The sequence below is a fragment of the Mus caroli genome, chromosome 2 (genome assembly GCF_900094665.2).
Source record: "Mus caroli chromosome 2, CAROLI_EIJ_v1.1, whole genome shotgun sequence".
Lineage (NCBI taxonomy): Eukaryota > Metazoa > Chordata > Mammalia > Rodentia > Muridae > Mus > Mus caroli.
In genome coordinates this window covers 137,796,338-137,821,223 of record NC_034571.1, presented here as the reverse complement: position 1 = coordinate 137,821,223, position 24,886 = coordinate 137,796,338, and the positions used below count along the sequence as shown (strand labels likewise).

The window sequence follows — 24,886 nt, the reverse complement described above, 5'->3', positions numbered from 1 at the left end:
TCCTTCCTTCCTTCCTTCCTTCCTTCCTTCCTTCTCTCCTTTCTTCCTTCCTTCTTCCCTTCCTTCCTCCTTTCCTTCCTTCCTTCTTTCCTTTCTTCTACCCTTCCTCTTTCCTTCTTTGTAAATTATCCTTTTTGAAATATTGTATCCCAAGACTGCTCTCAAACCTGCAATCTTTCTACCACAGCAAGAAATCTCCCCCCTTCCCTGCCCCCCCCACAAAGCAAGCCCTTCTTAAGCTGGTTGTTGGCCCTTCTTCAGGATCACCCCAGTGTGGGAAACCTCATTCATGCTTACATTGCTGGTTTCCTGTGTGTGCCTGCCAAGGCCTTTCCCACGCTGAACACACTGAACTGCTGAGGCCTCTGTGGTCTCCTGTCATTCCCTTGGCTTCTTTGCAGAGCTCATTATCAGGGGTCCTCATGGTTCCCTCTACACATACCTTTCCTTAGTCTGTGAGCATCTCAAAATGACCTCTGACAACACATCCACTGCCTGTCCACTAGCCAGTGAGGACCTGCAGGCCAGCACTGTCTGCAGGTATGAGCTGGATCCAGCTTGTGAGAGACCCTAGGTGGAACAGCTATTCCCAGACATTTTCCCAGGGTTACTTCTATCTCCAATAGTCACAACTTGAGGAACTCAAAGGAAGAAACCAGAACACCACCCTGGATATTTTAGTTTCTTCTTGAGCCTTTGGAATCCTGACACATGTACTTCAGCTCCCTTCTGACACTGTGGCCTTAGCTGACCTGCTATCATGGATCCACAGGCTTTGTCCTGCACCATGACCTAATAGATGTGTCCCTCTTGTTTTCAGTTCTAAGTGTCTTTTGTATGCTACCTAACAGAGAGATGTCTCTATCTCTTGCCCAGAGTAGAACTCTACTGTATTGAGGCAACAACTGATCTCAAGAAAGGGAAGTCTAGCCTTCAGTTCCCAGGATCAATAATGATTGGTCTAAAGTTGTAATTGTTACTCCTGTCCCAGCCATCATGATGGTTGTTTGTAAAAATGATCTTCTCCTAAAAGCATCCCAACTGATTGCTGGCTTCCACTCCTTGCTTGAACATAAACACATGGCACAACAAGCTTTAAGAATGGTCAAGGTATGAACTAACCAGTACCCCGGAGCTCTTGACTCTAGCTGCATATGTATCAAAAGATGGCCTAGTCGGCCATCACTGGAAAGAGAGGCCCATTGGACTTGCAAACTTTATATGCCCAAGTACAGGGGAGCACCAGGGCCAAAAAGTGGGAATGGGTGGGTAGGGGAGTGGGGGGGAAGGGTATGGGGGACTTTTGGGATAGCATTGGAAATGTAATTGAGGAAAATACGTAATAAAAATATTAAAAAAAAAAAGAATGGTCAAGGAATCTCAATCAGGCAACACTTTTTATTTTTTATATAGTTAACCCTATTTATTTACAGGTTCTACTTCTGTAACTCAACCAACTACAGGTTGAAAAATATTTTAAAAATTCTTCTGTAGTGAACAAGCACAGATGCCTTTTTTTTTTCTTCCCATCATTCACATCATGGTCACTTTTAACACCAACTTGACACAATCTAGAATCACCTGAGAAGGTTGTCTGGGTGAGCATGGTGTGAGGAAGTTTATCTAGATTAATGGGAAGAGATGCCCACTGTAGGTGGCATCATTCCCTAGGCAGTTGATATTGGACTGTATAAAATGGAGAAACTGAACTTCACACTAGAATGCAGCATTCATTCACTGCTCTCTGCTCCTGACTGTAGATGCAATGCCACCAATTCTCTGAGGATTCTGCTGCTGTGACTTCTCTGCTAGTCTGTACTAGAACTGTGAGCTAAAACAAACCCATTGGTTCCCAAAGTTGCTTTCGTCATGTTATTTTATCCCAGCTGTGGGAAATTAAATTAAGACAATTCCATGAACAATGTAGTGTAGTGGTTCTCAACCTTCCTAATGCTGTGACCTTTTAATACAATTCCTCATGTAGTGGTGACCCCCAACCATAAAATTATTTTTTGTCACTATTTCATAACTGCAATTTTGCTATTGTTATGAATCATGATATAAATATCTGATATGCAGGATGGTCTTAGGCAACCCCTGTGAAAGGGTCCTTTGACCTCTCCCCAAAGGGGTTGAGACTCACATGTTGCGAACTGTTGATCCAATGTAACGATATGTAATACATGAGAACGCCTCAACTCTGCTATTTAAACAGCATTTACATTACATTGATTATTAATGATCTGGAGGTGTCTTAAAGCATACGGAAGAAAGTGTGTAAATACCATTACAGTTTACATACAGACTTGAACAACCATAGATTCTGGTATCATCTGTAGTCCTGAAACCAATTCTTCACAAATCCTGAGAGACCACTGCATTTGTATTTGGCAATACAAATTCATTTTCAAAATCAACACAGTTGCAATAAGCTTCCTTCTGAAGATAGAAAGTGAGCTAATCACCTGCCTTAACATCTCTAGGAGCTGCTGGACTATGTTGCAACAGTGAAATTCAGCTTGGAAGGTGTCACCAGACCCCTGCTGCAGCCTCACTGTGTAGGCTGAAGAGTTTGGCTTTAAAGGGACAGATCAGTTCCTGCCCACGCCCTTCCAGATAAGGCAGTGCTTGGTAGGTAGGAAAACAGGAGAAGCAAACAGTGAGAAGCATTTTCAAGTTCAATATATTTTGCATCTCCTAACATGAGGAACTGAAATCCCTGGAATTGCCCAAGCAGCAAAGGGCCAGTAGTGCAGAGTTTAATTTCCCAGTCTCACTCATATGAGAAATTCTCTCTGTCAGCCCATGCATGCAATAACAGTGATTACACAACAGGCTGGCACTCAGAATGATGGGACTGAGTGCCCTGGGAGCCCTTAGCTCAGGTCTTTGGAAGCAAACACTGAGAGATTTTTAACTCTACCATCCCCCAGGGCTAGCACCAAGTTGCACACCACTTGTGATGTACATCTGTGGCCCTCCTGGCTCTGTCCACACTCCTCATTCCATGTACAGGACTGTTGGTGCTCAGGATGTAGGCACTGAGGGCCTGCTTCTTTATAGAATCTCTATCCTAGCATTGGTTTCCCTAACATCACAAGGAGAGAGAGAGAGAGAGAGAGAGAGAGAGAGAGAGAGAGAGAGAGAGAGAGAGAACACTTTTGTGGTTGAATAGTAATGGCACCTATAGGCTCACATATTTGAATGTTTGGTCATTAAGGAGTGTTTACTACTTAAGAAGGACTAGGAGGTGTGACCTTGTTGGAGGAAGTATGTCACTGGGGTTGGGCTTTGGAGTTTCTGAAGCTCAAGCCAGACCCAATGGTTCTCTCTGCATTCATCTCTCCCTGATGTGGTTCTCATGTAGTGCAGTTTACTGCAGTTCTATGAGATAGCACAAGTGAGTGCTTCCCCAAGGTGTCAGGTCCTTACCCTGAGATGACCCTTCTCAGCAGTGGTGGACAGTGGCTGAGGTCGGCAGTGACCCTGATGTGCCACACTTGAGGGCAGCATCCCTGGCAGACGTGGGGACCTGGGGTACTCCTAGTCATGCTGACCCCTTTTAGGCTTTTGATCACTATTACTTTAAAAACATTATTTTTTTTATGCATCAGTATGAAGAGCTAGGTTCTTTTAAAAATAGACTGTATGTGCTTTGTCATAATCTGAATTTTTAATAACTGGGTTTCTAAGAAGTTCACAAGCTGACTTTTAAAGAAAATAGATAATTCTTACAGGAAGTCAACAACTTATCTCTACACACTGGCATAGCTCCTTATCACTGAGGTAGGTCCTTGTTCCCCCCCAAGTTTTAGAAGCCAGGGAGTTGCTCTTGTACAGAGGCACAGGTTTTATTCTAACCCTTTTTGGGAATGTTTTCTGAAAGTGAAGCCACAGGAATTCTCTGTCTCTTTTCATAGCTTATTGCTAACTCAAAGCAACTCCGTGGAAGTTTCTAGCTACAGAGTCACTCCTATTTCTAAGAAGTTTTTCATTTTCTTCTACTTATGCAGATCAAACATTTGGAAAAAAAAAAAAAGCTGTAACAAGAAGGCACAGGACACCGAATTTCTATTTCCATTTCAAACACATCAGACTTGCTCAGAACTCATTTCAAGAATCCGGGTTTGGACAGTCGGTCAAAATGCAAATGTTTAATTGAATTAACACCTTCTGTCTCAGTCAACATGGACTCTCGGAGTCATGGGATTCTTCTAGGGTATCAGCAGCACTTTAACGGATAACCAACTGCGCTGTGCTTGGATCCTGACTCCTAAGATGTCACTGAGACTTGGAATATTGAACTTGGTGTGCTCCTGCTACAGCTCAGGCCTAGAATGTTCTCCCAAAAGCCCACGTGTTGAAGGCTTGGGCCCCAGTTTGGTGTTAATGGGCACTGGTGTAAGCCTGAAGAGGCATGCCCAGTGCAAGGTCATCAGTAGGCATGCGACTGTGAAGAAGACAGTGGGGCCCCTCTTCCTGTTGCTTTCTGGCCATGGGGTGAATGGTTTGATTTTGTCAAACATTCCCTCTTACCATGATGTGTTAGCAGAACAAGGACCGAAACCTTCCAAGGTGGGAGTAAAATGAATTTTTTTCTTTTTATAAGTTGATTATTTATGTCACTTTGTTATAGTAATGGAAAGTTGACTGACACAGATATGAAAAAGATCAGTCAAAACTACAACCATGATCCAGCAATGGCTGACTGGAGAAAGACACAGAAAATTTACAACATCCAACCTCTACAATAAGGATGTCTAGATATGAAGATATGAATCCCGTAGACCCAGTCCAAGGGAAAAACTTGGTAAAAAGGTCATTTAATGTCGAGAGATGAATCCTGGTTGTTTCAGGGTGTCATGAGATTTTTCTCCTTTTCTAAGTCAGACTTACTTATTTGTATGTGTTTATCTATTTGACATGCACAGGCGTGCCAGTATGCTTGTGGAGGTCATAGGACAACTTGTGGGAGTGAGTTCTCTCCTTTGATCAGATGCGCTCCAGAGATTAAGTGCAGGCTGCTGGCCACGGCAGCAACTGCCTTTGCCTGCTGAGCCATTTTGCTGTCTCTGTTCCTTTTCTAAACCTCAACTCCAGCCTGCAATGCCTTTAGTGCTGCATCAGAAAAGGGCACAAGTTCGAAGGAGGAAAAGAGATACTCACCAAGAAACTTTTTCATCGTAAATGAACTGTGAAAAAAAAATAAGAAAGGGGGTTAGCGGATCATGCGCACATGTGCACAGATGACATTTTAACATGGAGTACTGTCAGTGCTCACTGCTGGCATGTTGGCACTCAGGGCTGCGCTGGCATGTCAGGCACCTTGGGGGCAAACTCGTTCTGTCATCTTGGGCTACTGATAGTGAAAGGACAAGCTATGCAAAGATTGTTGTGGGGAGAAGCACTAGGTGATCCAGGCTGTTCTTCCATTTCTGTCTCCGGATAGAGGGACTGGGAGGGAAGACTGCTTTATGAAACAAGACAAGTCGTGGGTTTTAGGTCCAGAAGGGGAGGTGGCAACTTGGCAGGTCCTCTGGAATGAGCATCTCTTAGTTGCCACTAATGACATTTCTGCACTTCTCAGTTCAGTGTGTCACCCACTCACAGATCCGATGTAAGGACCTTCCACGCTCAGTGTTGTCCTTTTTACTGACTCCTTTTGTTAAATCACAACCAAAAGAAGGGGGATCAGCGCCCCTCTGCACCTCACACAGAAAGTGACCCGGAGTCAAGTGTATACAATGGAATGAGTTTGCAGATCCTGGGCACTGTTGGCTGCCCATGCCCTGTGCCTTCTGTTAAGGAAGGGGGCTCGGGAAAGTCAGAAGCAGTGAAGGGAACAAGTAAGAAACGAGATTTTGTTCCTATCTGTTGGGATCATCACCAGTTAACCTCCAGCCCAATACCATCCCACTCGGGAAAACAAAAGAAAACAAGACAAAATACAGGAAAACTGGTAAAGTCTTTCAGTTTATATAGGGAAACCAAATTGTGTCAAGCAGGAATAATTTGGGGGGGGGTCGTTCAACCCATTGTGGAATTGATTTCAGGACTCAGGCTGACCCTTATTTTGACTCTCTTTTCTTGACATGGTCATCTGCTCACATGACTCACGGGACCTAAGGATGTACCTGCTGTGGAGGCGGGAAGCCATGGAAACGGTTACACAGCTTCTCTGAGCACGATGATGCTCTTTGAGGAGCACTCCTATGGAGGCAGAGGCCCCTGGTGACGCTAAGGCAGAGGCTACAGTGCCACATGAGATGATAAGGTGAGATGGTAAATGAAGCCAACAGATGTGGGCACTGCCTTGGTCTCCAGAGATTCTAATCATCTCCAGTTGTGCTGGGACACAAAGACATCTCAAAGACGCACCAGAAGCTCTTCCTGCGAGTTTAAAGGTCTGGGAGGCAGGATCCATGCTTACTTGTAACTGATTCTTTCTAACAAGCTGTCTTTTGCTTCATGTTTTTGTTACTGTGTCTCGGCCTCCAAGTTCAACAAGTTGACATTTGGATGAAAATGCCAAGTCAGAAGGGGAAGAGCTCTAGAGGCATCAAGAAGACATTCCTGGGATCTGGGCTGGATGTGTACAGTCCAGCCCCCTCCCCTTGGGCTGGGTGGTATGGAGTCCAGCCCCCCCAAATGATTCATGGTTGTTTTACATAATTGCTAGCATTAACAAATTGTTATCAGGAAATAATGGAACGGAACCGATTATTTAAGATGGAAAACATTTTTATTAACTACTTAATTTAATATTAGTCGCAGCCATGGGGATGGATCAATTACTTCATAGTCGCTCAAGAGAATATGAGACGCTAGGAGAGTTTAATTGACCAGGTCGATTTAATTCTCTTCCATCTGAGAAGGCAGGCAAGCAATGCCATATAGGAATGTCGCTTTTAGGGAGCCTGTAATCTGAATGAGACTGTACATAGATGGGGGTGCAGATCCTACAAAAGGAGTCATTGGGAGTCAACCAGCCTTAGTAGAGAGGCACAGGCATCCTTTGTATGCTTTCTAGGAACAGCTGTGGGCTGGTTAACTATTGATTATTTAAAGAAAAAATAATAATAGGTTGTACAAAGCTCTTCACTGTGGCTTGGATGTAAAACTTCCCCCACAGATGCATATTATTCAACACTTGGTCCCCCACTGGCACTTTGAGAGGGCAGTAAATTGAGCCTGTAAACAGAAAATAGAGGTGGAAACAGGCTTATCCCTTGTGGGAAAGGGCGGGGGTGGGGGTGGGGGTGGGGGTGGGGATTTATGGTTCGTTCCAGAGTCCAGTAGGTACAGGGCTGGTAGGTGGGGGAGGCAGGGTGGCGTGGTCATCTCTTCTTGGAAGACTGGAAATAAGGAAATAAGCATGGATGGCGAAATGTTCCTTCAGTAGGATTGCGGTGACATCCGAATGGAGTGGAAAGTTAAAATGATAGACAGGTATCATTTTGCTTTTGCTTGAGACTGCTGTGGAAGATAGCTTTGGTATTCTTTACAGATATTATTTAATTTCATTCTCTTGGGAGAGGGAGTGCAAATATCTCTGTTTTTGTGCTCTGGCTGCAAGAGGGAACACCCTCTTCCTGCCTGCCCCCATGTTGATGCTATAGGAAACCTGAAAAAAATCTCTGAAAAAATCTCTCCTCAGTTCCATGTTCTTACCACTAGGTGGTGCTCACATCCCAGCCCTCCACCCTGGTTTAGGCAGTGAAGTTAAAATGAAGTGGTTCAAGCCTGATTTTCAAGGCTCTGGTAAACCTCTGGGAAGGAGCTGAAGTACCTCAAGGCAGACAGCTCACTGAAGCGCCTACAGCCAGCCAAATAGTTGCATGTGGCAACTGGGTGGTGGTTACTCCTCGAAGTTCACTACAGGGGGATAAATCATCTACGTCAACACTTCGTCTCCTCATGAGTTGCAACCAAGTGATGTCCTTCTGTAGCATTTTGAAGTCACCCAACCTTTTCCCAAGTGAAATCAAGCCTTGGGTATTCTCTGTGGCATGTGTGTTTGAAGCCAGGCACTGAGATATCTCACAGTCCTGAGATCCACTGTTGCTGAGAGCGAGGCCTCAGATTTGCTGAGGAAATGCTATCCTAGGGTCCTGGCCTCTGACCTACATGTGACTCATCCAAAGCTATACTTGGCTTAGCTCTTAGGTTTCCACATACTGTGCAGCTGGGCTAAATGTGAACAAACAGAAATGAATTTGACACAAAAAGTGCTCTTCCCCCCTGTGATGGTTTGTATATCCTTGGACCAGGGAGTGGCACCATCTGGAGGTGTGGCCTTGTTGGAATAGGTGTGACCTGGTTGGAATGTGTCACTGTGGGTGTGGGTATAAGATCCTCACCCTAGTTGCCTAGAAGTCAGTCTTCCACTAGCAGCCTTTGGATGAAGACATAGAACTCTCAGCTCCTCCTGTGCCATGCCTGCTTGGATACAGCCATGCTCTCACCTTGATGATAATGGACTGAACCTCTGAACCTGTAAGCCAGCCCCAATTAAATGTTTTTTATAAGACTTGCCTTGGTCATTGGTGTCTGTTCACAGCAGTAAAACCCTAACTAAGACCCCCTCCCCCCGGCCAGGCTTCTGAGAAGTGGTTGGGTACCATGGAAACGGGCTTGTCAGTCCTGGTGTCTGCTCTAGAAATCTTCCCAACAAGTCGGGCTGACTTCAGGCAGGTGGATCCTTGAATGTCAGACGATCTCGGGCAACGGCCAAGGGAATGGCTCTCTCAAGATGGAGAAACATGGCAAAGGCAAGTCAGGATGGCTTAGCTGTAATCAGGAGAAGAGGGCGCATGCTAATTGCCTCTGTTTCCCTACAACAGTCCCTGTGTTTGAATCCGATGAAGCTATAACCACAAAATGGGGATGGCTGCATCACTCACTGTGATTTCATAATCTGTATCGTGATCACCAGCACTGCTAGAATTTTAAGCAGTGAAAGTGACGGGGAAATCAAGAGCATCATTTTCTTTCAAGAGGCCAAAGTTTGAAAAATCTTCCTTTCCTAACTACAAAATGAAGCTAGACACCCCCACAGATCCTTCTCTTTCACCAGCATGGGGAGCCCCTTAGCTGCTCCACATTTAGAACACCCACTTCTTCAGGTCTCAGATCAGGCAGTGTGAGTGGCTTAGTTAAGGGGAGGAGCCCAGTGGGTCATACTAAAAAGCTGGCTGGTGTGTGCCCCACTGTGGCTGATGCTTTAAGGATAACGGGACACTGTACAATGATTGGCATTAGTGGCTGCATGAGGGAAGACTAGAAATTAAGAGCTTGCAAAATACTGACTATCTCATATAACCTTTTAAGAAGCTGCTACCAGGAAGAAAAGGAGTTGGGAGCTGAATATATAGAATACAGGGGACAGGGCATTTAAAGGTTGATAAAGGGCTGGAAGCTGGGCAGCACAAAAACAAATGCAGTCCCAAACTACGGATTTCAAGTCATTTTCCTTGTAAAAGCTGGCTGGCGACTTATTAACAAGCTAGCTTCCACAGGTCAGTTGAATAAGTCCCTCCCTGTTGAAATACAAAGATGACCCCCCAGTCTCCCAGCATCCTTAGAGTCATATAGTTGCTTCCACACATCCACAACAGGGGCTGCAAAATCAGTTAAGCATTGTGTGACCACAGTCAATCTATTTCCAGAATTTAAAATTTCACCACAGTCATTCCTCTGGGAGGCTTCTAGCTATCATCCTTTATTCCCTCTTGGCCAGAAGGAGAGCTAAATTAAATGGCAGTATAATTGGAGCTAGGGAATGAAGAGAGATCAGTTAATTTCCAGTGAAAAATGGAATTAAGAAGGAGAGGTGACTGGCTACAGAGAAGGCCATCTGGAAGGTCAAGGACAATGCTCACCATGGCCATCAAGATTACTTTTCTACCACATGAGGAACAGGACAAGACCATTTCCAGAGTATGTAAGATTATTTGCCATGGTGAATAGCTTAAATTGTTAACACAACTTAGAATCACTTGGAAAGGATCTTGATAAAGAACTGTCTACATTGGGTAGGCTTCTGGGCATGTCTGTGGGGACTGTCTTAAGTTAATTGGTATGGGAAGATGAAGTCCAGTGTGAGCGACAACATCCCCTAGGCAAAGAGTTTTGAATTGTGTAGGGGTAGAGGAATTGAGCTGAGCACGAGCAAGGGGTTATCTATGCATTCGTTTCTCTCTGCACTTGACTGTGGCTATGACACAGCTTGTCATTTAAAGAACCTCCATTGACTTTGTCCCAATGATGGACCTGTTAGCCAAAGAAAATCTCTACTTTTCCTATACTGCTTTGTTATCAGTGTTATTCTTCTTCACAAGGCTCCAGGAAAGTACCTTCCAAGGGTCATGTGGTGTTTAAAAACTTGGTGTTTAGGCTGGCATTATTAGAAGGCTAGTGAAATCTTTATGGAGTGGGATCAAAGATGTCTTTAGGCCAGTGGGGCTTCTCTTTGAAGGTGACAGTGGGATATCTCTTTGTTCCTCTTCTTTTTCTTGTCTGGCTTAGGAGGTGAGCACTTTGTCCCACCATATACACTGGTCATAATGGGCCCAAAACAACAGGGTTATTTGAATTTAAAGTTCGGCTTCTGGGTCCATGAGCTAAACAAACCTTTCTCTTTATGATTGCCTATTCTATCATGGCAACCACAAGGTGACTAAGACAGTCACTGGTCATCTCTGGCAAATGTGTGTCAGCTTAGTTATTTTCTCACCTCCATGCGATCTCCCCACCAAGGGGTTCTGCAAAGAGCTCCCCCAGTGATAGGAATGCAAACATTAGCTTGAACTAGCTTCTTTGCTGTGCCTGCACAGAGAGTGGCCCGAGGACTGTGCCAACTGGGATCAAGGGCTTCCTTGGTCTATCATCTACAGACAGACTATACTTTGAATTGGATTTCTGTAGCAGCCCAAGTTATGGGGGAGCTATTCCACAGACCTTTCCATCTCCCATGGAGGCTCTGTCCTCTTCATGTTCCCAGTTCCTGACTACAACTGAGATGAAGGGTGAAAATAAAGTATTTCCTTTTGGGCAGCTGTTAGCCTGATGATGTGATGGATCATTTGCATTTATGTAAATTTCGTGATTATGTAAATCACAGCAACATTCTAATGCAAGAAACTTGACAGGCTGGATGGAATTTTGGAAAAAGGGCAGGACCGTGAGGCCAGCTATGCCCATGGACCAAGTGCTCCCGGGAGTCAGGGTGTGGAGAGGCCGGGGAAGGTTGTGCTGATCTGTGGACAGCTGTGGCATATGTGAGCAGACACACAATGGGGCACTGCAAAGAGCACAGAATATTCTTAGGACTTAAGAGTGGCATCTCTCTTGCATTCAGGTGCTGTCTAGCTTTTCTATGGCCCAACATTTCAATATAGAAGGTATATGAGGCTAATGGGATTCTCTCTTCCTAAGGGGAGGGCATTGAGAAGAACATACTGCGTGGTTTTGAAAGAATGATTGGTTTAGACAACGATATATCATTATTGTCTTTCTTCTTTAAACGGACTAATCATAAAACAGTACAGAGGAAAATTTAGATGGAGCCTAAGTACCAAAGCTAAATGATTTGGGGTCTATAATTAACTATCTTTATTTTGGGGGATTGTGTGTGGAATGCATGTTCCTGTCTCCCATATTTTTGCTTTTTCCCCCTGTCCGTGTCCCATCTTCAACTGCTGCATTTCAACGGCTTTAGATTCTAAGCAATACATGAAGCCATTAGCATTTTCCTGGCTGGGTTCATCACCCTCTGTTCTTTAGCACCAAGCAGTATCTCTAGAGGATATGTCTTGGCTACTCCCTGGATCTCTAGGCCACCTGGTTTGTCCTTGGGGCTTGGTTGTGTGAGTCTTAAGGGGCTCTTGATGAGAGGATATATAGGAATGACATCTGGTCTCACTTAATCCAGACTTGCCCTGTGAGTGAATGGGCTTTCCTTGTACAACCTTGGGGGATCAGCAGTTACTCTTGCCAAACATTTCAGAACTTAAAAAAAAAAAAGAAAAAAAAAGCTAGTTAAATTAAATTGTTTGGGAAGCTTGGTGATTATTTTGTGGGCTGTGGAAAGAGCTTTTGAACAGAGGTATTTTAAGTGGCCATGGCCATCCCGGTAGGCAGCTTCATATTACTTAAGGAAAATGGGCAGAAAATTTTTTTTATTACTATAGCTGGGTTCACAAAATAGAGGACTAAGAGAGAAAAAAAGTACTGACAAAAAGCTCCAGAGAGTTTGTGAGTTTCAGTCTAAGGCTAGGGTGTGGGGTAGACATAAGGGTGCTGTAGAAGCCATGTTGCTAACTTCTGCCCTGCTGGACTGAGCATGTATCTTTCCTCACCTGGTCTCATGAGAGAATGATCCCAGATGGCAGGGTTAGGGAGATGGCTCAGGGGTAATGAACTTGCTGCTCGAGCGTAAGGACCTGGGTTCGGATCCTCAGCACCCAAGTAAAAGCTAGAGCCCAAGTCTGTGGGTAGAGCCAAGTAAATCCTGAGCTCCCTGACCAGCCAGTCTAGCCAAAACAGGAAACACCCTGTTCAGTGAGAGAACCTGTCTCAAAAAATAAGAGAAAACTGATTGAGGAAGACATCCCAATATCAGACTTTTGTGTATACACACACACACACACACAACATACACTCACACACATATACACATAAATAAACACAAGCGCACACACACACATATGGAATACACACATATAGTCATACACACAGACATATAGACAGATATGATGAGAATATCACCTAAGCTCACTAACAGAAGTTAGAATTGTAGACAAACTAAGGTTGTACAAATTATGATCTTGTTTTTTTCAGAATTCAGAACTGACTTTGAAAATACCCATGGCTATGGCAGAGAGCAGCAGTATCCCAAATGGTTTCCGTCCACAGTTACAAGTTACACTTTTCAAAATCCAGGGCCTATAGTGAACGATGATGTAGACTGCAATGCCATTTCCTGGGTTCCACTCCAGAACCCAAAGAATGGAAATCTAGGGCTTCTGCATTTTAGATAAGAGTGCCAATTATTTCAGATGTTCACCAAAAATGGGGAATATCACTTGCAATAAAGCAATATTCAGCCCAGAAGATTCCCATCTTATCTGTTTCACTTCTTCTTAACAATAGACAAATGCAATTTCCCTAGAAGTCACACAAAAACCCCACTTTGACAATCCATCGGTAAATATACAGCCTAAGTCTCCAGCTGATGGCAAAGAGTAATTTGATGCTGCAGTTTGTCACTTGCTGAAGGAAACACAGGGCTGCCCCAGCAGCCAGCATGTTCAGCTGTCTCAGCTTTGTGATTTATATGCCACAGCTTCAGGGCAGATGGTTGCTTGGCCCAAAGACCAAGTTCAGGAGGGTGTGTCACCTGTGACTCAGAGAAGCCAGGAATCTTCATTTCTTCGCACACCATTAGCAGCAATTACACCTGCTTTATCTTGGATAGGTCTGGATAAGTTGGACTGAAGACAAATTCTTCCACACACTGTCCTGGAGGCATCTACGCTGAAAGCTGACACTAGCAAGACTGCTCTAAGGAGTGGGTCTGGCCCAGCCTGTGCCTTGGGAGACCTCAACTGTCTCCGTTTCATGTCTTTGGCTTGTGTTTGTGAGCCTAGTCATCTCTCTGAACTTCAGCACGATGGACAGTTGCATTTGTTTATGGTTGGCATCTCCCATTCGTACATGTCTCTTCAAAAAACCAATGATATAGTTTTCTAAAGGCATGAGAAAATACCCTCAAAAAGGCAGAATAGTGGAGTGCACATGGGCAATGTGTGTGGGTTCCCTGCAGGACAAAGCTGACCAGAAGCCGTGTTTGCAAAGTCTGGGGTGGCATTAAAAGAGTCTTCTTGGCTTGAAAGTGACTAGTCCTTTCCTAAAGAAAACATCTGAGAATAAGCGTGGAGTTCATGTGTGTCTTGAAGTCTATTGCTGTGACTCTAATGGTGAACACAACAGCTCCTGATGTGGGTCTGGCTTCTGCCAGAAATTCCTGTTTTAGCTCTAGAGTTCAGAGGACACACGAGAATATATGTAGCTTAATTTCAAGGACAGACCTTATGATAGTCTCCAACCCCAAACAACCTACAGGAATGTGCTTTGAGAAGCGGGTCATCTAGTTCAGATACATAGATAAGAAAATGAAAACCCAGAGAGGGATTTCTCTAAGGACAATGACTCTAGTAAGAAGATGTAACAGTCATGGTCTTCTGGTCTAAGGTCAGTGCCTCTAACAGTCATGGTCTTCTGGACACTCAGAACCAATAGATATATACACATCATATGTGTATATTATATTAATTATGAAGTATTGGCTCACATCTGCCATCTAAAAGCTGATAGTATAATTGTGGAGCAAGCCCAAAGACATGATAAGCAAGGAGTCGATGGGCCATTTTCCTTTTTGAGATAGAAGGTCCAAGAACTGAGAGTACTAATGTCACTAATGCACTAAGGGCATAGGAAGACGGATGACTCTGCTGGAGCCGGAAGAGTGAATTCACTATCCTCTGCCATGTTCCATGTAGGTGCTTGAGGGGTTGGCTGACACCCACTCACTTTGGTGAGAGTGCTCTTCTGTTTTCATTCTATTGGTGTAAATGTTCTGTCTGAACAGAGTCTATTATGGCTTGAACCTGAACTATCCTACATGCTTTGATTATTTGTTCTCTATATGGTTCAGGAAGCCAGGCAAAGCTGGTGGAAATATGACACCAGGGCCAGGTCTTGGAGGGTAACAGCCTGGCCACTTGCTCCAGTCTCATTCTCTGTGTCCGAACTCATCATGATGTTGACATCTGCTTCCACCTCCATGGTCATCCCTCCTTCCTCACCATGCTGCCCTGAAACCCTCTGAAACTTTGAGCCAAAACAAATCTTTCCTCTTTTAAGTGGTGTCAGTCAGGTGTTGTGACAATGACACAGAAATAACCAGTACACAGAAACACCCAGAAATAATGTACCACTGACTACCCCAGCCAAGTTGACATAAAGAATGAACTGTCATTGGAGGAGACTGGCATTAGGAGTCATATCTCCTGATTCTTATTTGTTTCCCCTATTTGTAACTACCTACACTTCCCTGATTCTGCTCGCTGAGCCAAGGAGTTTGGTTATTTCTGGATGGGGAAACAAGGGAAGAACATTCTAGGGGTTTCTTGGTGGAGACTTGAATGGCTCTGAAGATTTACCTGGGATAGAAAGGGGAGTGTAGTACCTGACAGAAGTCCTTCCATGTTGTAACCTGACTCACCAAAGACTGCAGCACAGCTGATATATCCATTTAGATTAGGACTGAAGCCCCAAGTGAAGTGGGGACATTTTTATGAGGTAGAATCTACAGGAAAATTAGGTCAAAAGAGTCTAGGGGGGTTGGAGGAAAAGGGTGACTTAAGGTCGTGTCCAGGCCAGGTAGTCAGGATAGAAAGAAAAACTATCTCCGCACAGAGACATGAACTTGCTCATTAGTCACTATGTCCTTGGGTGAAACGCCACGCTGACGAGCCCTACCCTGTTTTGTGTGGTATCCAGGCAAGACAGAACTAAAATGGTAAAAGAAACTTACCACAATGAGTGCGACCACAGACAGCGTGTAGTAGATGGAGTCCCTCAGCAGGCACCAGGAGGAAAGAGCCACCACCTAAAGGACAAGGGGGACAAATAGGACACAGGCTGTCAGACTGCTCAAACAAGACAGTGTGATGCTTGCCAGCACTTGTCCTGCATGGAGACCCAGATAGAAGAGAAAGGCTGCCTTTCCCCTTTTGACTTCAGTAGAGTCATCTGCATCCGTTGGCCATCAATAAACCAGAGACAGAGACTCATGTATATCTGCTGCCTGGCCCTGATCCATCTGCCTATCAGCTGGGGTCTATGGGAAGGTTTTAGATGTATTAGACTGGATCTTCTTGAAGCAGACACAGCAGGTGGACTGACAGGAAATGACTAGTTACAAAAAATGGGTGGGCTCAAGGGACTTGTACCACTGTGATTGAGGTCTGACCTCTGGAAAGAAGAGAAGGAAAGCTGGGGTCTCAGGCTGATGAGTGGTTCTGGAACTGTGTGGCCAAGGACAAGGTGGGGTCCCAGACAAAGATGCTCACTACAGGAGTCTTACACCTTTTATGAAAGGAATGACAGGTTTGAACTTCAGCTCTAGTCAGCACAGGATGGGCACCTGGACTGGGCAGCTGCTACCCTTCAGAAGGCAGATAGGCCCCTGTAGACCCTCCAGCGTCTCTTGTCTCATATCTATCATGTGACTAGACCTGTTAGTAATTGACCAAACTTAATCAGAATTAAAACATAAATGGGTTTGCCTAGCAATTTGGAAGGAATATTACTTTAGCATTTGGTCCGTGCCACCTTAAAAAGACGTTGGCATTGCTGAGACTGGGGGAGGGGGACACAACTAAGCCAGGGCTACAGAAGGAGGAGGAGTCTTGCTGAAATGACAGCTGGAAAGCCAGCACTGAACATCACAGGCAAGACGTAACTAAAATGGTAAAAGCAACTCACCACAATGAAATCCTCCAAAAAAAAAGTGTCTTTTTAGGGGATACCTAGCGCTACCTTGGCAGACTTATACAGAGAAATATGGAAAAGCCCACAGAACCATGGCAGCAGGTGGGTAGAGTCTCCCCTTCTCTGGCAGAGTGTCACTTAACTCATGGTCACAGGACATTTGTTTGGCTGCTTTTACTCTTGGACTAGTAAGCAAAAACAGACACCACCAATGTGAACACTCCCAGGTAGACCAGTGACAGGCCTGTGATACCCCAGCACACCCGAAAAAGGGATCCCCAAAGGGAGGTGCGCTCTCATATCTCTGCTGACCCTGACTGCTTGGGTTAGTGACAAAGACCAGGCAAAATCAAGTGAGGGAAGGAAGGCCTTTTATGTTCAAGTAATACAAAAGCTAGGGCAACCTTTTCCCATGAGTTCACTCTTGCACTTGGTATACTGACATGTAGCTATTTCCATAGATAATTTTCCTCATTAGGTTTTGTATTGGCTGATTTAAGTTAATGATGACAGAGTTGTCCAGAAAAGACTCACTCCGTGGCAATTGCTGCAGAACAATTCCAGAGTTTTCGTTACTCTTTCATCAATTTCCCTGAGACCGTGGCTTCTTAAAAGCTCTGCTCATCACTCAGCATGGACAGAATAGGATAAATTGAACTAAACTGTTCATTTGTCAGGGGGTTGCAAAAGGTCTTGGGTATTTATTCAGTTTATTATAATCGGGCAAACGAATTTACAGTTTAAGACAAATATCAGTTCTGAACCTCTCTTAGTGAACTGCTTGGGCTTTGAGATGGCGTATTGAACTTGTGCCTCAGCCTCTGCTCTTTCTTATTATACTGTGACCATCTGACAATACAGATATTTTTTTTAAAACAAGACATAAACCCACAAATAAAAAACTAGAGATGAGCTGAGCAATACAACTTTGGAATCTGGGAAGCAGAGGAATAATCACTCATCTGGCTTTGTAGAAAATTCAGAAGTCAGGCTGCAGATGGATCTTGAAATAAGACAACTAAGAGACTATTTAAGAATGCCATTCCCAGAATTCCTCTCTCACTTTGACAGGCTAGCCATGGTCTATCCGTCATCTTAGCAAAAACTAAGAGCAGTAGCACCCGAGCAGCAGCAGCAGCAGCAGCAGCAGCAGCAGCAGCAGCAGCAGCAGCAGCAGCAGCAGCAGCTCAGGAAACAGAGTCACAGAGGGAGGAGGTGACCAAGCACATGGACAACTCCTACAAGTTAAGGACTTCATCTTCAAAGTCAAAAGACCCTCAAGCATGTAACACAACAGTCAATGACAAAACAAAAATATAATCCAAATTGTTCACTTAGCTTAACTCTACAAACACATGGCCACAAAATTTCACAACAGTCAGCCTAGAACACACCTTAGAATTGAGACAGAGATAGCTGAAGGAGGAAATGGGGGGAGTGACAGAGGGAGGAAGAATGGGAGGACTGAAAGGGGGAGGAGGAGGAGGAAGAGGGAGGAGGGCTGGAGAGGGGGAGGAAGACAGAAAAGGAGAGGATATGTAGGCAGATGGATACAAATGATCAGAATCAGATTGACACCTAATTTCTCAACAAAGACACCAGAAACCAGAAGGAAATGCATGTCTTCAAAATTAGAAAGAGAAATTATTTTACCTGAAAGTTGGTTTGTGCAACCAACTTATTAGTTAAAAGTGAGAAAAGAATAAGTGTCAAGTTTAGTTCCCTTAAAAATTTGTCCCTGATGCTTCATTACTAACCAGACATTACCGGAGGGCACACTTCTTCAAAATAAGACTTACACAGAGAACGCATTACAAAACATCATGAACTTAGCAACTAGACTCTGGAATAATAAGTGAAGGATATTTCTAGAATGATGGCAATGGAAAACCATCACAGGAAGATAAAATAAAAAAAAAATGTTTGCTGCAAGTTTAGAAGGTGCTTAGCCAAACTGCAGCAGATCAGAAGACCCCAGAAGGGAAAAAGACAGCATACTGATAATTTGGAACTTATATTAAAAAACAGGTTTAAGAGTTCTAGGAACAGAAGATAGAAAACTAAGCAAGAGAGCACAACCAAAATCAGGGCCATTGTAGCTGAGTGTGGCAGCACACATGTGTAATCCCTGCACTTGGGAAGCTAAGGCTGGAGAACTGTGAGTTTAAAGCCAGTCTGGCTATGAGGTAAGACCCTATCTGGAAAAGAAATGCAAACTCAAGCCAAATAGAAACAAATAAACAGACATCTATAAACTACTAGGAAACCAGGACTGTCCCCAAAAGGTTATAAATCATTATGAATGTATATTACAAGTTGTAAAGAGTGAATGTACAGTTGTAATAAATCAGGCAGATGGTCGTACAACCAAACTTAGGATTCAAGTCTTTGTGGATAACACCGGGAGGCTACCAGCTCCTCTCCCATGCTGGACAGTCAATGCAGAACACTTGCAACTGAAAACCCGGTAGCTGACACCTCAACATGGCATTTAAAGATTTCATAGCCAATATCAAGAGCAGCCACATTAGTGGGAAATTGGTTCTGATGGGGCTGGAAGATGGCTCTTTTCCATACAGAGTCATCAATAACTGGTTCTCTGCTTAAATGCTCTGCATATATGACCTTAATAAAACCGGGAAAGTGTAATATAAATTACCCACTTCGATGTACTAATGCAGGAAATGAACCGTACACTGAGTCCAGATGTCAAATTTGAGCAGACTCTAATACATTTTCTCTCATTATGAATTGTCTTTAGCATCTGGACTGTGGACAAACTTCAGGTCCAGATTAAGATGTAACATGTTATAAAACCAATTTCCCTGCTACAGAGTGGATGAACTTGGAGCACAGTAAGAAGGAGTCAAACCAGGGAATAATCTTTGTCCTCAAAAGGGAACTGAGAGAAGGTATATGTCCAAACCTTCCACTGCCAGAGATATGATGAGGCTCCATCAGGGACTCCTGTTCTTTCTCCCTAACTTTCTGATACCACTATTCACTGAAAATGACCATATTTTTCTGTCTGTACTACCAAGGGATGGAAGTGGCTATTTTATACAATCTGCACACTAACCTAGTATGTTAGGGCTTGTCCTCTTTTTTTCCTTATTTATTTGTTTATTCACTTTACATCCCGTCTGTAGCCTCCTCTCTCCTCTCCTCCCAGTCCCACCCTCCCATCCCCCCTTCTCTTATTCCTCCTTTCCTTCTCCTTAAAGAAGGGAAGTCATCCACCCTGGCACATTATGTCTCATCAGGACTAAGTGTGTCCTGATAACAAGGTAGCCCAGCTAGGGGAAAGGGAGTCAGAGACAGCAACCCCTACAACCCCCACTACTATTCCAATTGTTGGGGGGCCCACATGAAGACCAAGCTGTGCATCTGTTACATATGTATAGGGGGACTAGGTCCAGTCCATGCATGCCCTTTGGTTGGTGGTTCAGTCTCTGTGAATCTCCCTGGTCCAAGGTTAGTTGACTCTGTAGGTCTTCTTGTGGTGTCCTTGACCCCTCCAGCTCCCTCAATCCTTCCCCCACTCTCCCATGAGACTTCCTAAGCTCTACCTAATGTTTGGCTATGGCTCTCTGCGTCTGTTTTCATCAACTGCTAGATGAAACCTCTCAGAGGACAGTTGTGCTAGGCTCCTGTCTGCAAGCAGAGCAGAGTGTCATTACTAGTGTCAGGGGCTGACACTTGGCTTGCTCTCTCTTACCAGCTATTGGAACTTCAAGAGATAAAGAGACTTGACCAATAATTTACCGGTAGAATTAGGGGAGAATTAGGATCTAAACCTAGGAAGTTTGGGTTGTAAGTCCCTGTGCCTGCACACTGTGCTATACAATACCTCACAAGAGGCAAGGCTTAAAAGAAGAGATGCCCTTTTGCCATCGAATTGTCTACCCAGACAGAGGCTCCACCCCACCCCCATAGCTCTAGGAATCCCTCCCAGCTGGAATTTCATCTTGATATTTCCTTGCTATTTCTGGAGTGCATTTCATGCATTCTTGACTGAATATGCAGCTTTGATTCCCTTCTTATAATTCCATTTCATTTCAGAGTGGTATAAATGAGAAAAAAAAATCACACTTCCCAAACAGAGAAAAACACAATCTTCTCTCTTTTGGGATTCTGGATTCATCAAAGAGGTTAAAAGTAACTGTTTACAATAAAATTATGCATATGATCATGTATTGTAACTCTACACAAGCATACACACACACACACACACACACACACATATATTATAAAAACAGTATCTTTGGAAATATAAAATATATTGTACATATAATTCAATATACTATGTATGATTGGTTTTTCTTGATGACTAATATGACATGTCAGACAAATTTTTAAAAGATAAATCTTATTTTGTGAATGCTTTTCTTTAAAAAAAAAAACTATCAAAGCAGAGAAAACACCACAATAGTTGCATAACATAGAGTTGCTATTGTCTCAGAGAAATACTATTTCACACAAACTTCATGGAAAAAAAAGATTAGGAAGACCATAATATGGGTTTCATTCCAAGCTTTTGAGCTGACACAACTTCTACAGTTAATTTCGATTTCAGCAAACACAGCCACACAGTCTGGAGCTAAGGCAGGGCTCTGGGAACTCCTGAAACTGTGTGAAGATACCAGCAGTGATGTCTAGACAGAAGAGGGCCTTTTCCTCCACCTGGAAGCCTTGGTGCTACCACATGTCCACTGTTCAGGTGTGCTGTGAGTATTTATCTGCCGTGGGAAGAAAGTACTATAATCTAAAAGCTCTCGAGCTTTCTAGACATTTGCTATGCAATGAATTTTCAAAACATTTGAGTTTCTGAGTATTATTTTTTCCTTTTTTTTATTTGTATGTGTGTGTGTGTGTGTTTGTGTGTGTGTGTGTGGTGTTCCTCGGTCACTAGACACCTTACTTTTTGAGATAGCATTTCTCACTGAAACTGAAGCTGAGTAGCTGGACTGACTGCCTAGCAGTCTCCTGCTGTCCCCCTGACTCTGCTTCCAGGAGCTTCTGTTCTGCGCATGCGCTGCCCAGCTGCACTTCTCTCCCGGCTTCTGGAGAAGCACATTCAGGTTGTCACACTTGTGCAGGAAGTACTTTCCCCATCAAGCCATCTCTCCATCCTATGAATTTTGGCTTTATTTATTAATTTTCACAATAGGAATGTAAAGTGAACTCACATTTTTTTTTCTAAGAAAACTCACTTTGTGCTCAGTTTACACAAGAAAAAACAACTGACAAGTCCACAAGCTGCTGCCTGGTGTAAGTTTAAATAAAGAGGCCACCTCAGGATGACGCACACAGAGAACTGGTCTTCTGAATGCTCTCCCCTGAGCATGCTGGGTGATAAACATGCCTCTAATAATGGTCTGGATCTCCTAGAGGTTAAGAAGAGCCTTTTCTACCTCTCACAACATTATGTGCAGTCGTCTTTGTGATAAATCCAAACCCCTGCCTGCTATTTCAGAGTTCACCTACCCTCCAGGACATGCAGTTTGCTCTCCTTCAGCTAGTCTATGGGGCTATTTCCCTGGGATCCTTTGCCCATTCAAGGACCAGGTGCAGGGGCATCCGCCTGCACAGTCAGGCAGAGATTTACCAGCACTTAGCTTGGTGTTTGTTACTTCTAGGTACTTGATACAAGTTTCCTGAATAAAAGTCGCATCTTTAGGGTACCTTCATTAAACCACATCTGTTAAATGAAAGAAACAGAAATGCAAGTATTGCATGTGGGGAGATGACTTAGGAAACATTTTTTGGGAGATTGGGGAAGTGGGGCAGATAGTAGAAGGAAGAAAGAGAACGTGAGGGATGTGGGCATGTGAGGCTCAGCACCAGTGGGAGGTAGGCAGAGAAAGAGCTGGGCTACTTATTCTCTCACTCTGTCAGCCATTTGAGGGCTAAACTTCCTAATACCTTTTAACCCAGAAGGGCCAAAACTACAGAGTTCAGGGCAAGGAAGAGCCCTCAGGAAAAGAAATGAAGGTTTACAGTCGGAGATCAGGTGAGGGTAGTTGGACTGGTCATGGGAAGAACACTGACTGTGTGTCTCCTCTAACTGAAAATGTGAATTCACACAAGAATTCAATGAACACACGCCACACACACACACACACACACACACCCCAACTTCTTTGTAATCAAGAGCAAGTAAGTCTTTTATGAGAGGAGTTAACTGCTCCAGGGTCAGGCTGCATGGGGAAAGAGGTTGGAGGTCTCTGTAGTAACTGCAATGTATCCTGAAAGCATCCCCATTGCCATGGCTGCCTGACTGTCATGGGTACTGCTGAGGGACTCTCATTTGCTGTCTTCTTCATAATGAGATGGAATGTTAGACATGGGTGGTTGGTAGAAACAAGGATGTCATTTTTTTTCTCATCAAAGTTCATCAAAGGGTAGACCCCCTTGTCTACCTTTTGGAGATGGAAGCCTTGAGGTTGGTCTCCTTAGTCATCAGTGTTTGGTGATTTAATTGTCCCTCCACTAAAATGGGGGTGGGGCTAGAGATAATGAGGCTCTTGGTCCATTCTCACTATACTGATAGGAACTCAGGAAAAGTTGAAATGAACTAAGTTGAACTAACTTGAAAGTTGGAGAATGACTCTGTTTGTGTGTGTGTGTGTGTGTATGTGTGTGTGTGTGTGTATGTGTATGTGTGTGAATGTGTGTGAAGAATACCACTACAAATGAGAGGTTCTGCTTGTATAGTTTTTTTTTTTTAACTTCACCTATTATAAGTACCAGTCCTGTTTGGGAGGCATCCCTCTTTACTGTGTATAGAAAGAACCAAGTAAGAAAATTACTGCTCCTTCATAAGCTCTCTTCACTGAAAAGAGAACAGAAAAGAAAATCCAGACTAGAACTTATTTTAAAATAGACACCCTACAAGTTAGCACCAGATATATTTTACAGGGCAAATGTATTCTCACTTAAATAATATATTCTCATTTACATAACATAATAGGACAGTCTCAAATAGTCTCAAATTTGAGGGATCATTTTGTGACTCTTATCTGTAACAGGTCATCAGAGGGCTTGGTCTCCAAGATGGCATGGAGCTCATTTGCATTTGAAGTGGAGTAAAAAGGAGCATTCATCTATATCGAGTGACTTCAGGAATCATCTGGCTAGACCATACATAGGATATGAGTTTAGGCTCCTAGAAATAGGGCCTTCCCTCAAACGATGCACACTCTTACATTAGCAGTCACTGTCTAATACATTATCAGATTAGAGGAGGGGGCTTTCTCTGGTACAGAGGGTGGATAAAGGAGTCATGGGGGACTGAAGGTCCTCTTACCTCTACTTGTTCTAAAAAATAATAGCCTAGAAAAAATGAGACAGAGAAAAGAAAAGGGAAACAGCTATTGTTTTCAGAATTGCAAGCTTGGATATGGATTTGAATTTGGACTTGGAAGTTTCCATTTCACATCTGGAAAAATCCAAGGTTCTCTGATTTCATCATTTAAAGTGCACCACAAGTGGGATTTGTGTATATTTACCATAGTGTTTGCAAAAGGATGGGCTTGTTGCCATATTAAATGGTCATCTGACTTCGAACGGAGTCTGTGTTTAAGGAATAAATGTGGTTGATCCCAATGCTCAGCCCAAACTCTTCTGGATATTCGGTGGGAGCTCCAGGTGGGAGGGAGGCATCTATCTATCCATCCTCCCTGAGGTAAGGACTCAGGCTGTGTTCCTCAGAGGTGTATGGTGATATTTTTATACCAAACAATACCAGTTGCTATGTCTGTGGCTCATCTGGCTCCAGTTGAATTGCAGCCAATCTATTTTAAGTAAATTTTGTGACTCGGTGGGGAGACAGGTGATGCTCATGAATCAGTCCAGCAGCCAGGGAGAAGTGAACCCAAGGACATTTTATAATGTGTGCTTGGAAGACATCACCCCTCACACCAAACCAATTGAGAATTCAAACACATCGGTGTGTCAGTAGCATTCAGGCTTCATCTGTATTAAATAATTGGGCAGAAAGTTGAGGGAACTGGGTGACAAATGCAACCAATAAATATATCATCTACAAAATACCCCAAATAAAGCCCAAACCTAAAACCAAAACAACAAGCCAAACCTAAACCAAAAGTGTCTCCCCAAAGAGCTGAATGTTTTTTAAACAATAACACACAGAGGCATTGGGTTATCTAACTGATGACTGTGTTCCAGTTTACAAATGAAGGCTGTCTAGGCAGAGAGTAGCTAGCATCTCAACTTTCCACAGGACTATAACTGCAATCAAACTGCAGGCGGACCGTCCAGTGGCTTTTATTATAATTACATTGTGCCAAGAGAAAAAGGATGAGAT

The 24,886-nt window shown here is 43.7% G+C and overlaps 1 protein-coding gene across 1 annotated transcript in view; it reads right to left on the bottom strand.

Moving 5' to 3' along the window:
* Nucleotides 1–24,886, bottom strand: part of Slc24a3 (solute carrier family 24 member 3) — a 465,352-nt gene that overhangs the window by 47,024 nt on the left and 393,442 nt on the right. Inside the window, exons 7-8 of the mRNA XM_021179490.2 lie at nt 15,599–15,673; nt 5,167–5,192 (exon numbers count right to left, since the gene is read on the bottom strand). Of these exons, the coding sequence (XP_021035149.2) occupies nt 5,167–5,192; nt 15,599–15,673 (101 nt within the window). The remainder of the gene's footprint in view (nt 1–5,166; nt 5,193–15,598; nt 15,674–24,886) is intronic.